Source organism: Canis lupus, chromosome 33, assembly GCF_011100685.1.
Source record: "Canis lupus familiaris isolate Mischka breed German Shepherd chromosome 33, alternate assembly UU_Cfam_GSD_1.0, whole genome shotgun sequence".
Taxonomy (NCBI): domain Eukaryota; kingdom Metazoa; phylum Chordata; class Mammalia; order Carnivora; family Canidae; genus Canis; species Canis lupus.
This window is the reverse complement of record NC_049254.1, coordinates 25,151,654-25,166,510: the sequence shown is the minus strand read 5'-3', so window position 1 is coordinate 25,166,510 and position 14,857 is coordinate 25,151,654. Positions and strand designations below refer to the sequence as shown.

Genomic DNA, 14,857 nt, shown 5'->3' with positions numbered 1-14,857 from the left:
ACTATGCATAGAAAATCCGAAGCCTCCAAAAAATATATATATATTAGAATAAATGAATTCAATAATGTCAGAGGACACAAAATTAATATATAAATATCTTTTTCATTTCTATACACAAATAATGAAGTAGAAAAATAAATTTTTAAAAATCCCATTTAAATTGGACTGGAAAGTATGAAATACCTAGGAATAAATGTAGCCAAGGAAGTGAAAGGCCTATACTCTGAAAACTAACAGATGATGAAAGAAATTAAAGATGACACAAACAAATGTAAAGATATTCCATGCTCATGGATAGAAAGCATTTCATTAAATGTCCAAACTACCCAAAGCAATTTGACAAATTCAATACGATCCCTATAAAAATGCTAAGAGCATTTTTTACAAACTAGAACAAACAATCCTAAAATTTGTATGGACCTACAAAAGACCCTAAATTGCCAAAACAATCTTGAGAAGGAAAAACAAAGCTGGAGGTATCACAATTCCAGATTTCAAGACTTACTACAAAGGTTTAATAATCAAAATAGTACAGAACTGGCACAAAAATAGACACATGGTCCAACAGAACAGAACTGAATGCCTAGAGATAAACCCATGCTTATATGGTCAATTAATCTATGACAAAGGAGTCAAGAATATCCAGTGGGAAAAAGATGGTCTCCAAAAAAAAATGATGTTAAGCGGGGCAAGATGGCAGAAGAGTAAGTTCCCCAAGTCACCTATCCCCACCAACTTACCTAGATAACTTTCAAATCATCCTGAAAACCTATGAATTCAGCCTGAGATTTAAAGAGAGAACTGGAACGCTACAGAGAGAAGAGTTCGCACTCCTAATAAGAAGACAGAAAAATAAATAAAATAAAATAAAATAAATAAAATAAATAAAATAAAATAAAATAAAATAAAATAAAATAAAATAAAATAAAATAAAATAAAATAAAATAAAATAAAAAAGAATCTAGTGCGGGAGGGGCCCCCACGAGGAGCCGGGCTAAGGCCAGGCAGCAAGAACCTCCAGGACAGGAAAGCCCAGTCCAGGAGAAGCAGGAAATTTTACAATCTTCCCGGACGGAAATGCACTCACAGGGAACTCGGGCAGGATCCCAGGAGGGGCAGTGGAGCCTCCTGGCTCCCGGGATCACTAACAGAGGAAGTGCGCCCCAGGGGAGAGCTCGCCACACACCTTGAACGACTGCAGTAAAGGGCTGGCGCACATGCCTGGAGGGGCCTCGGGAGCAGCTCAGGTGGCGGCTCCCCACGGAGGGGGCTGCACTACCCCGGGAGCGCAATTCCAGCGGCACAGGCCCCGGATCCCAGGCGCCGGGGGACACAGCCCAGGATCCTGCACACCCCCTGGGACAGGCGAAGGCTGGGAGGGCCCAGGACAGCGAGGACACTCCTGCTACAGGGTGCCCCCGAGCTGTGCCCATCAGCGTCCCCCTGGCCCAGAGCATCCAGGCCAGTGTGGACTGGAAGCTGCAGTAGTTACTGTGGGAGCTGACTCCAGAGCTAGAGAGCTGGCCCCCGCCAGTAGGATTGTTCCTCCTGGTGTCACCCTGTGCCTGGGAGAGTGGGGCCACCAGGGAACAGAGGCCTCACAGGATAAAGAGCTCCCACTGAGCTGTGCACCTGGCAGGGGGTGGGACAGCTCCCCCAGGTGCACATACCTGAGAATCAGCACAGCAGTTCCCTCCCCCAGAAGACCAGCTGGAAGGACAGAGGAAGAGTAAGTCCTTGACTGAGAAGCGCTGGAAAGCTCCAGAGGAAGTCGAGGTATTTACAGTATATAGAACCAGAGGACACCCCACCTTTTTGTTTGTGTGTTTTTGGTCTTTGTTTTTGTTTGTTTGTTTGTGGGTTGTTTGCTTTTTTTTCTCTTTTTTCTCCCTTCCTTTTTCCACTACAACTTGTTTTTAGCCACTCTGCACTGAGCAAAATGACTAGAAAGAACTCACCACAAAGGAAAGAATCAGAAATAGTACTCTCTCTCACAGAGTTACAGAATTTGGATTATAATTTGATGTCAGAAAGCCAATTCAGAAGCACAATTATAAAGCTACTGGTGGCTCTGGAAAAAAGCATAAAGGATTCAAGAGACTTATGACTGCAAAGTTTAGATCTAATCAGGCCAAAATTAAAAATCAATTAAATGAGATGCAATCCAAACTGGAGGTCCTAACGACTAGGGTTAATGAGGTAGAAGAATGAATGACTGATATAGAAGACAAGTTGATGGCAAGGAAGGAAACTGAAGGGAAAAAAAAGAAAAACAATTAAAAGATCATGAGGAAAGGTTAAGGGATATGAATCTCAGAAGGAAAAATCTGCCTCAGAAGGAAAAAATTTCTGCCTCAGAAGGAAAAATCTACATTTAATTGGGGTTCCAGAGGATGCGGAAAGGGAAAGAGGACCAGAAAGCATATTTGAACAAATCATAGCTGAGAACTTCTAACTTGGGGAGGGAAACAGGCATTCAGATCCAGGGGATAGAGAGATCCCCCCTTAAAATAATAAAAACCGTTCAACACCCTAACATTTAATAGTGAAACTTGCAAATTCCAAAGATAAAGAGAAGATCCTTAAAGTAGCAAGAGACAAGAAATCCCTAACTTTTATGGGGACAAGTATTAGGTTAACAGCAGACCTCTCCACAGAGACCTGGCAGGCCAGAAAGGGCTGGCAGGATATATTCAGGGTCCTAAATGAGAAGAACATGCAGCCAAGAACACTCTAGTCAGCAAGGCTCTCATTCAGAATAGAAGGAGAGATAAAGAGTTTCCAAGATAGGCAGAAACTGAAAGAATATGTGACCACCAAACCAGCTCTGCAAGAAATATTAAGGGGGACTCTGTAAAAGAAAGAGGAAGTCCAAATAAATAGTCCACAAAAACAGGGACTGAATAGGTATTATGATGACACTAAATTCATATCTTTCAGTAGTAACTCTGAACATGAATAGGCTTAATGATCCCATCAAAAGGCACAAGGTTTCAGACTGGATAAAAAAGCAAGACCCATCTATTTGCTGTCTACAAGAGACTCATTTTAGACCTAAGGACACTTCCAGTCTGAAAATGAAAGGATGGAGAACCATTTACCATTCAAATGGTCCTCATAAGAAAGCAGGGGTAGCAATCCTCATATCAGATAAATTAAAGTTTATCCCAAAGACTAGCAAGAGATGAAGAGGGACATTATATCATACTTAAAGGATCTATCCAACAAGAGGACCTAACAATCGTGAATATTTATGCCCCTAATGTGGAAGCTGCATGTATATCAATCAATTAATAACCAAAGTTAAGACATACTTAGATAATAACACACTAATAGTGGGAGACTTCAACACGGCGCTTTCTGTAATTGACAGATCTTCTAGGCACAACATCTTCAAAGAAACAAGAACTTTAAATGATACACTAGACCAGATGGATTTCACAGATATTTATAGAACTTTACATCCAAACGCAACTGAATACACATTCTTCTCAAGTGCACATGGAACTTTCTCCAGAATAGACCACATACTGGGTCACAAATCAGGTCTTAACTGATACCAAAATATTGAGATTGTCATCTGCATATTTTCAGACCATAATGCTTTGAAACTAGAAATAAATCACAAGAAAAATTTGTAAGAAATTCAAACAGGTGGAGGTTAATAAAGACCATCCTGCTAAAAGATGAAAGGATCAGCCAGGAAATTAGAGAAGAATTAAAAAGATTCATGGAAACTAATGAGAATGAAGATACAACCATTCAAAATCTTTGGAATACAGCAAAAGCAGTCCTGAGAGGGAAATACATTGTAATAAAAGCATCCCTCAAAAAATTGGAAAAAACTCAAATACACAACCTAACCTTGCATCTAAAGGAACTGGAGAAAGAACAGCAAATAAAACCTATACCCAGCAGAAGAAGAGAGTTAATAAAGATTCGAGCAGAACTCAATGAAATAGAGACCAGAAGAACTATTGAACAGATCAACAAAACCAGGAATTGGTTCTTTGAAAGAATTAATAAGATAGATAAACCATTAGCCAGCCTTATTAAAACAAAAGAGAAAAGACTTAAATTAATAAAATCATGAATGAAAAAGGAGAGATCACCACCAATACCAAGGAAATACAAACGATTTTAAAAACATATTATGAGCAGCTTTATGCCAATAAATTAGGCAATCTAGAAGAAATGGATGCATTTCCGGAAAGCCCCACAAACTACCAAAACTGGAACAGGAAGAAATAGAAAACCTGAACAGGCCAATAACCAGGGCAGAAATTGAAGAGGTCATCAAAAACCTCCCAAGACACAAAAGTCCAGGGCAGATAGCTTCCCAGGGGAATTCTATCAAGCGTTTAAAGAAGAAACAATACCTATTCTACTAAAGCTGTTTGGAAAGATAGAAAGAGATGGAAAGAGAAAGACCCCCCCAAAAAGGAGAATTATAGACCAATATCCCTGATGAACACAGATGCAAAAATTCTCAACAAGATACTAGCCAATAGGATCCAACAGTACATTAAGAAGATTATTCACCATGACCAAGTAGGATTTTTCCCCGGGATGCAAGGCTGGTTCAACAGTCGTAAAACAATCAATGTGATTCATCATATCAGCAAGAGAAAAAACAAGAACCATATGATCCTCTCAATAGATGCAGAGAAAGCATTTGACAAAATACAGCATCCATTCCTGATCAAAACTCTTCAGAGTATAGGGATAGAGGGAACATTCCTCAGCATCTTAAAAGCCATCTACGAAAAGCCCACAACAAATATCATTCTCAATGGGGAAACACTGGGAGCCTTTCCCCTAAGATCAGGAACACAACAGGGATGTCCACTTTCACCACTGCTATTCAACATAGTACTAGAAGTCCTAGCCTCAGCAATCAGACAACAAAAAGAAATAAAAGGCATTCAAATTGGCAAAGAAGAAGTCAAACTCTCCCTCTTTGCAGATGACATGATACTGTACCTAGAAAACCCGAAAGACTCCACCCCAAGATTGCTAGAAGTCATCCAGCAATTTGGCAGTGTGGCAGGATACAAAATCAATGCCCAGAAGTCAGTGGTATTTCTATACACTAACAATGAGACTGAAGAAAGAAAAATTAAGGAGTCAATCCCATTTACAATTGTACCCCAAAGTGTAAGATGCCTAGGAATAAACCTAACCAAAGAGGTAAAGGATCTATACCCTAAAAACTACAGAACACTTCTGAAAGAAATTGAGGAAGACACAAAGAGATGGAAAAATATTCCATGCTCATGGATTGGCAGAATTAATATTGTGAAAATGTCAATGTTACCCAGAGCAATTTACACGTTTAATACAATCCCTATCAAAATACCATGGACTTTCTTCAGAGAACTGGAACAAATCATCTTAAGATTTGTGTGGAATCAGAAAAGACCCCAAATAGCCAGGGGAATATTGAAAAACAAAACCACAGCCAGGGGCATCACAATGCCAGATTTCAGTTTGTACTACAAAGCTGTGGTCATCAAGACAGTGTGGTACTGGCACACAGATCAATGGAACAGAATAGAGAACCCAGAAATGGGCCCTCAACTCTATGGTCAACTAATATTCGACAAAGCAAGAAAGACTATCCACTGGAAAAAAGAAAGTCTCTTAAATAAATGGTGCTGGGAAAATTGGACAGTCACGTGCAGAAGAATGAAACTAGACCATTCTCTTACACCATATATACAAAGATAAACTCAAAATGGATGAAACGTCTAAATGTGAGACAAGAATCCATCAAAATCCTAGAGGAGAACACAGGTAACACCCTTTTTTTGGCCACAGCAACTTCTTGCAAGATACATCTATGAAGGCAAGAGAAACAAAAGCAAAAATGAATTATTGGGGCTTAATCAAGATAAAAAGCTTCTGCACAGCAAAAGAAACAGTCAACAAAACTAAAAGACAACCTACAGAATGGGAGAAGGTATTTGCAAATGACATATCAGAGAAAGGGCTAGTATCCAAGATCTATAAAGAACTTATTAAACTCAACATCAAAGAAACAAACAATCCAATCATGAAATGGGCAAAAGACATGAACAGAAATGTCACAGAGGAAGACACAGACATGGCCAACAAGCACATGAGAAAATGCTCCGCATCACTGGCCATCAGGGAAATGCAAATCAAAACCACAATGAGATGTCATCACACCTGTCAGAATAGCTAGAATAAAAAAGACAATAACAAGCATTAGAAAGGGTGTGGAGGGAAAGAGACCCTAGTGCACTGTTATTGGGGATAGAAATTGGTGTAGCCACCATGGAAATCAGTAGAGAAGTTTTTCAAAGAATTAAAAATAGGAATACCATATGATTCAATAGTCCCATTACTGAGTACTTACCTAAGGAAAACAAAAACACTAATTCAAAAAGATATGTGCACCTCTATGTTTATTGAAGCATTATATACAATATCCAAAAAAATGGAAGTGTCCATCCATAGATTAATGGATAAAGGTTTTATGTGTGTGTACACTCACACACTCTAGAATATTACTCAGCCATAAAAAATGATTATCTTGCCATTTGTGACAATGTGGATGAACCTAGATGGTATTATACTGAGTGAAATAGGTCAGACAGAGAAAGGCAAATATCATATGATTTCATTTACAGTGAAATCTAAAAAACAAAACAAATAAACATAAACAAACTCAGACTGAAATACAGAGAACTGATGGTAATCACAGGGAAAGTGGGTGGAAGATGGGTGAAATAGATAAAAAAATAAAGAGGTACAAACTCCTAGCTATAAAATAAATATATTATGAAGATGAAAAGTATAACATGGGAATATAGTCAATAATATTGTAATAATGTTGTATGGTGATGGATGTTAACATCAGTTACTATGGCAAGCATAGCATAACAATAGGTTATTGAATCTCTGAATCGCCAATAGGTTGTTGAATCACTATTCTGTACACATAAACTAATATAATATTGTATGTTAATTATACTTCAATTAAAAAAACAAAAAAGAAAAAAAAAATAAAAAAAATAAAAAAACGTTATATGTGAATTTTCTACTATACAGAGGGTTGGCATCTCAAATTCTGTGTTGTTCAAGGATCAACTGTATAATGAATTGTAACAACAACAATAATAATAACAAATAATTTGTAAATGAGCAAAGGAACTGAATCAATGTTTCTCCAAAGAATATTAGAAATGAAAATAAGCACATGGTATTCAATATCTTTATTCATTAGGGAAATACCAATCAAAACCACAATGAGATATTACTGCGTATTTACTATGATGGCTTTAAAAAAGATAGATATTAACAACTGTTGATGATGATGTGGAGAGGTTGGAAACTTAATATTTCTGGTGAGTATGTAAAAGCCCGAACTCTGGAATACAATTTGGCAGGTCCTTAAGATGTTAAATATGAGTTATGATCCAGGATTTCCATTCTTGTATATATACCAAAGAGAAGTGAAAACATGTGTTGACACAAAAGTTGTATATAAAAATTCACAGCAGAATTATTCAGAATCGTCAAAATATGGGAAAACTCAAATGTTCATCAAGTGATGAGTAGATTAATAAAAGTGGTATATCTACACAATGGAATATTACTCACCAACTAACAAAAGAGTTGCTAAGACATGGATGAACCTTGAAAACATGCTAAATGAAAGAAGCCAGTCATGAAAGACCATATATAGTATGAATTTATTGATATTAAATGCCCACGTAGTCAAATCTATAGAGGCAGAAGACACTTCAGGCATACCACCTGGTACTGGGTTGATCCCAAGGAATGGAGAGGAATGTATGACATTAGCATCCTACTGGGACACCTATCTCAGAGAGTGGCTTCCTCCTCAGCCTGGGCCCAGACTGGAATTGATGCTGGGACGCAGATTCTTTGCTGGACATACAGGTGACATCTTCATGATGGGTGTGAGAGTGGGAGAGATCGGTCTTCAGCAGGCTATGGGGACTTTCAAGTTGTGTCTTACTCCCTTGTACCCTAACATACTTCAATTTATATAAGAATTATTCAATCCCTAATTAAATATTTGTATATTTTATGTATACTTGATGTTACATTTTCTGTTTGACGTATAAGCATTCATATATATGTTTCATATATATGCTGGAGGAGTGGGGATGGGATGACTGTCAATGTGTATGGGGTTTCTTTTGGGGATGACAAAAATATTCTAAGATTTTGTTGGTGGTTGCATAACTCTGAATAAACTAAAACTACTGAATTGTACACTTTAAGCTACTGAATTGTGAATTATATTTCAATAAATTTGTATTTTTTAAAATATAAGTTTAAGTTCTCTGAAGTGTAGCATAAAACTATAGACAATGGGTGCTGGGTGGCTCAGTCAGTTAAGGGTCTAACTTCAGCTCAGGTCATGATCTCAGGGTCCTGGAATGGAGCCCCACATGGGGCTCTGTGCTCACTGGGGAGTCTGCTTCTCCTTCTCCCTCTGTCCCTCCTTGTGTTCATGCTCTCTCTTTCTTTCAAATAAATGAATAAAATATTTAAAACAATACAAATTCTATCTTTATCATTTATTTCTTAGCATTTCTAGCTTAACAATGTTTTTTTGGGATCCTTAAGCTTACCTTGTTTTTATTGCTGTTAGCTCAATGACATTTTAAAAAATAAATTTATTTCATATCAGTAAGTAATTATTTCAGCAAGAATTGTCTAGGGCATCTAACCTTCCAAACTGCCTATAATTGACCATTACTCCTTGTTCAAATAATTTTTCTATTTTCATTTTTACTTTTGCTACACATAAGCTTGTCTAATTTTTAAAACCTGTTATTTTTCTTGGGAACAAATTGAATTTTGAATTAATATGTGGACAGCTAACATCTTAATAATATTGAATCTACCCATGCATACATAGTGTATGTTTTTCATTATTCAAGTCTTCTTTATGTCCTTTAGAAGAAATAATACCTCACTGTTATTTTAAGGTTTACTTCCAGGTATTTTTGCGGATGCTATTTTTTTACATGGTTTTATTCATCCATTGTGTTTCATTTTGTATACAGAGTTCTCATGTTATACTTAATAGTATTCCTAATTAGTTTTTATTTTTTAGCTGTGCAATTACATTATCAAAAAATTACTATAATTTGAACTCTCTAAACTTTTAAATATCATATTTATTTTTCAAGTCTAAATACACTGGATAATATTTTCAGGAAAATGTTAAATTACAGTGATAATTGTTGACATCTCTGTCCTGTTTCTGAGTAACAATGTCACTATGGAGTATGAGATGAGATTTGGTTTAAGATCATGTATGTAGGTAGACTGTATGTCTGTGTATATAGTTGAGGGCATTATATTTGAAGAATAAGTATTTGAAACGATTAAAATTTACTGTGAAAGAAAAATGATGTCTGTAGTATTAGTGAAAACCAGCTATAACAAGGGCAATATCACCACAGTGCTAATCTCAAGTGAAATAGGTACTAAAGTAAACTCATCTATGACCACCGTCCTCCCTCTTTTCCCACTGCTGTCCAATAATTTGATTTTCAGATAAAGACTACTTTTTGTCATATAAAAAATACTGATTTGTAGAAAAATAATGAATCTGGATATGGTTCCCAAGTTTAGGAGACACATGGCTAGGGAGGAATGGGGTAACAAGAATATATTCTATAGTATATACAACATAATGTCCATAATATTCATTATACAGTTCTAATTATTAGATATATGAAGAAGAAACATGTGAGCCATTCTTATGAGCAGAGGCCAACTTCAAGGGGAAGTAGATTTTGGTATAATCAAACAAATATTTAAAGCAGCAATTATAACTAAGTTTAATGAGGAAAGGAAGGGAAGGAAAGCAAAGCAAAGCAAAATAATCATAATGACTGAAAAGAGAAAATCTCAGCAGAAAAATAGAAAAACTAAAAAGGTAGTAAATGGAAAAATATTTAAAATAAAAATAACAAGGGTTTAATAGCTGAATGAAGATTACAGAGGGAAAGAGCAATTAAATAAATGATAGATCAATGGGAATTATCCAATTTTAAATTCAGAGAAAAAAATGATTAAAAAAACAGAGTTAGAAACATGTAAGACATACCAAAAATTCTACCAGACAAATAACTGGTGTCCCAGAAAAAGAGTAGAGAGTAGGTGGAGCAGAAAAACATATTTGAAAAAATAAAAGGCTGAAATTTCCCCAAATTTTGGGAAAGATATAAATTTCTAAATGTAGGAAGTTCTGTTGCTCAGTAGAACCCTAAACAGAATGAACCTGAAGAAAACAAACTTAGGCATGTTATAGTCAAAAGGACTTACTGGAAATAAAAGCTACAAGAATTTTGAAAGTAGCCAGAGAAAAATGACATATTATACATAGGGGAAACAAAGGCTAAAACCCACACATCTCTCATTCATAAACTAGAAACATTTAAAAAATGTGCAGCACCTTTTAAACAACACAAACACAAACTGAACCCAGAAATCTACATCCTAGCAAAAATGTCCTTCAAAAATAAAAGCCAAGGGATTCCTGGGTGGCTCAGCAGTTAAGCATCTGTCTTTGGCTCAGGGCGTGATCCTGGAGTCCTGGGATGGAGTCCCACACATTGGGCTCCCTGCATGGAGCCTGCTTCTCCCTCCGCCTATGTCTCTGCCTCTCTCTCTCTCTGTGTGTCTCTCATGAATAAATAAAATCTTAAAAAAACAAAACAAAAATAAAAGCCAAAAGGAGGAATTTTTAGATAGAGGAAAGCTAAGTGAAATGCTAAATGATGTTCCTATAATCCTCAAGAACAAATGAAATTATAAAAATTCATAAATATAAAATTATATTAAGATAAATTATAAATTAAATACAAAAGAATATTTTCCTTAATTCTAACAATGTATTTAAAAGTAATACATATAACTATTGTAAAAGTAAACATATATATATGATTGTGAAGCTTCTCCATTTTTTTGTGAAGTGCTACAATGTTAACTCCAATAGACTGAAAAGTTAGGGGAAAAGAAGGTCTGAAGATAAAATGCCTGTATGTAAATTAAAATTAAATTCTAATAAAAACTTTCAAATAATCCAGAAGGCACAAAGGGGAGGAAAAAAGAACACCACCACAAAAGTTCGGACCAACAGAAAACAAATAGTAACTTGGTATACCTAAATTCAAATCCATCAGTAGTTACATTGATATTAATAGACTGAACACTTCAACTAAATGATATAAAACTAAATAAACGAAACCCAAATATACGGTCTCTATAAAGACATATGGATGCCTAATAAGCCTCAAAAATATATGAAACCAAAAAGGACAGAAATAAAATGAAAAGTATATAATTCTATATTTTTTAGGAAATTTTAATGCCATTCTCAGAAATTGATAGCACTAGTCAAATATTAGTAAAAGCAGAGGATCTGATTAATACTTATAAACAACTTTGACCTCCTTGATTTTTAAAGTATATAGAGCAGAAAGGAACAGAATTACAAGGAAAATCCATTATAATAGTTTAACTTACCTCTCTCAAAATTGAAAAATCAAACAACAAAAACTAAGAAAAGGTTTATAGTTCAAAAACCCCCACAATTTCAAGGTGGACCTTTGTGTAACAGGAAATGTACATTATTTCAAGCATACTTGGAATGTTATGTAATTAATTGTGTATGTCTAATTATAAAGGAAATCACAGTAAATTTTGTAGAACTAGTACCATGCCACAGTCTCTGACTACAATTAATTAAAAAATCTATAACAAAACATATTTTTAGAAATTAGATAACAAATATCTAACTCATAGGTCAAAGGAAAATTTTTATAGAAATTAGAAAATAAGCTGAATATTAATGAAAATTACATATTTTTAATAAAATTAAAATAAAAAACTATAGGATACAGTTAAAGTACTACTTAGAGAAATTAAATAAAAATAGTTGAAATGAAATCTAACATATGAAACTGAAGAATATGTCAAAATCACTGATGTTTGCTTCAAATAGTGGTGAGGCAGCAGGAATTTAACTTGATCTGTATGTTATGAGACACAGATGCTGATGTTTTCAGCAACCTGTGAACAGAATTTCATCTCTTTCAACAGGAAAATAGAATGACAGTTGACCCTTGAACAGCATGGGTTCGAACTGTGTGGGTTCACTTATACACAGAGTTTTTATATTTGTATTCAAATTCCAGTTAGTTAACACACACTGTAATATTAGTTTCAGGTGGCTTGAAATATTAGTTTCAAGCCACTCTGGAAAATAGTATGGAGTTTCCTCAAAAAATTAAAAATGGAACTATTCTATGATCCAGCAATTGCACTACTTGGTATTTAGCCAAAGAATACAAAAACACTAATTCAAAGGAATAGGTTTTTAAAAAATAAGTATAGTACTATAAATGTATTTTTTTCTTCCTATGATTTTGTTTTCTTTTTTTAAAAAATTTATTCATGAGAGACAGAGAGAGAGAGAGGCAGAGACATAGGCAGAGGGAGAAGCAGGCTCCCTTCGGGGAGCCTGATGCGGGGAATCAGTCCCTGGACTCTGGGATCACGCCCTGAGCCAAAGGCATATGCTCAACCACTGAGCCACCCAGGCATCCCTTCCTATGATTTCCTTAACATTTTCTTTTCTCTAGCTTACTTTATTTTAAGAATACTGTATATGATATATATAACATACAAAATATGTATTAAATGACTGTTTATCAGTAAGGCTTCCAATCAATGGCAGGCCATAAATAGATAAGTTTTAGAGGAGTCAAAAGTTTTATGAGGATTTTCAACTGCACAGAGATCAGTGCCCCATCCCCCATATGGTCCAAGGGTCAACTACATAGACAACAACTCCAGTGTGAAAAATATGGATATGGTGAAACATGAAAGTACCAAATATCCAATCGAGCCAAAAAGAACTTGTATAGAAGTTGACTGTTGAGATGAATAGAAGTAGAAAATTTTTTAGTAACTCCTATTACATACATACAAATAAAAGACATAAGGAATGGGGGTGGGGGAGTGGAGAGGAAGTAAACTCATCATAGAAACAAATAATTCTACCTGAGTGGAATGTATAGCAACACCTATTGCAAGGTTTCCATAATGGCGATCTTTAAATGGAAGCATCTCAAACTAAATGCGTGAATGTAAAGTAACCTCTAAGCTGCTAGGTTAAATGTTGTAATAATTTAATCATTTGAAGATGGAGCATGCAACTGTCCTTGCAGACTAACACAATATGGAATAATTCCATATTTATATCACCAGTTATAAAAAATATGAATATTTTTTTAAATGTGACACTATAATAAATGCTCAGAAACTATAAAATAGAATGTGTTTCATTAACTGCCAGGTTTTGACCCCTCTATTCCTAGAACAACCAATGATATAAGGTAAGTATGGAACTCATATCACCACCAGTATTCTCAGAAATAATATGATCTTCTGAATAAAAGATATTTATTCATTTGAACTTTTTATTCTGCCCAGTTAGGGAGACAGGTAGAACATAAACCTCAAATATTTTCTTTTGATAAGGAAGATAATAAGAAATACAATCTACAATAAAAACCAAATTTCTCATATTTAGTGAAATCAAATGGAAGAAATTGGAATAAATGAGAGAATCTAGAAAATGACAAACTATAAAGCAGTATACAAAGTATGAAAGTCAGATCTAATAATGTCATCCTCACTACCTCCTTAACCCTTAAGACTGGCCAAATTTCCTACATTATATCCTCTGCTTCAGATACATCAACTATCTATTATCCTATTTTTTGGTTGGAAAGGTCTTTATATAAGTATCACAAAGTAGGAAAGTAGATAAATAGGGAGAGGGAAAGTACAGAAAGTTTGAGGTATAATGTTGGGAACTGAAGAAGACATAAAGAGGTCTTTAGAATCAGAAGATACATCTTATCACTTTCTTCCAAACTCACTGATACCACATGTCCTACTTCAAGTCAAGGCACTTTCTCCAAAGTTAATTTCTTTGAAAGCATACACCTTACCATGTGGAATTGTGGTCTGGAAAGGACGACTTGGGCTTTTCAGGTTCCATAAGGTCAAGCTACCATCGGAATGGCTGCACATGAACTGTTTGCCCTCATGATGCCAATCAATTGAATGAATAGCCTAATGAAATAGCAATTAAAAACAAGTAGAGAGGGAAAAAGTTTAATATTATAGCATTCTATATTCCAAAGGGAAAATATTCCTAGATAAAATTATTATAACAATACTTAAGAAATATACATAATTTTTCTGACCCATATCATACTATCTTCCATTTCAATCCTCTATAGGCTTACAGAAGACTACAAAAATTAATCTCCTGAGATAGAGAAAAGTTAATTAAATACATTTCATAATATCATTTTAGCCGAGAATTTTTTGTTGTAAATTCTATATCCTCTCTGTATCCTATACATTCCTTTGAAAAATTATTTACTTAGAAGTAAAAGCAAGGTTATCAGAAGATAACTTCTGGAAAGGTAGAGGCCTATTCCACTTAAAGTAGCCAATTTAAATAATATTTTACATTAAGAGCTACCATCTGAGAGCTTACTATATGCCAGACCCCTTGGCAAACTATTTATATTAAATATATTAATTTTATAAAGCAGGTATTATTTTTTCCAATTTGCACATAGTGAAATATGCCTACAGACGCTGATATACATGCTTAGGTCACACAGTTCAAAGCCAAGGTCTATCTAACTACAGAACCCATATTCTCAATCATTTTACCATATTGTCTCTAATATACACTATTTAAATTAACTTGGCAATATAGAGTTTAAGCAAGAAGGGTTCAAATTTTTTTAAT

The 14,857-nt window shown here is 35.0% G+C and overlaps 1 protein-coding gene across 6 annotated transcripts in view; it reads right to left on the bottom strand.

Annotated features, from left to right (window-relative positions):
* The window catches only part of STXBP5L (syntaxin binding protein 5 like), a 379,914-nt gene that overhangs the window by 178,191 nt on the left and 186,866 nt on the right, over positions 1-14,857 (bottom strand). For all 6 annotated transcript variants that reach the window (XM_038582977.1, XM_038582980.1, XM_038582976.1 and 3 more), the window contains exon 9: positions 14,040-14,163. In XM_038582977.1, the coding sequence (XP_038438905.1) occupies positions 14,040-14,163 (124 nt within the window). The remainder of the gene's footprint in view (positions 1-14,039; positions 14,164-14,857) is intronic.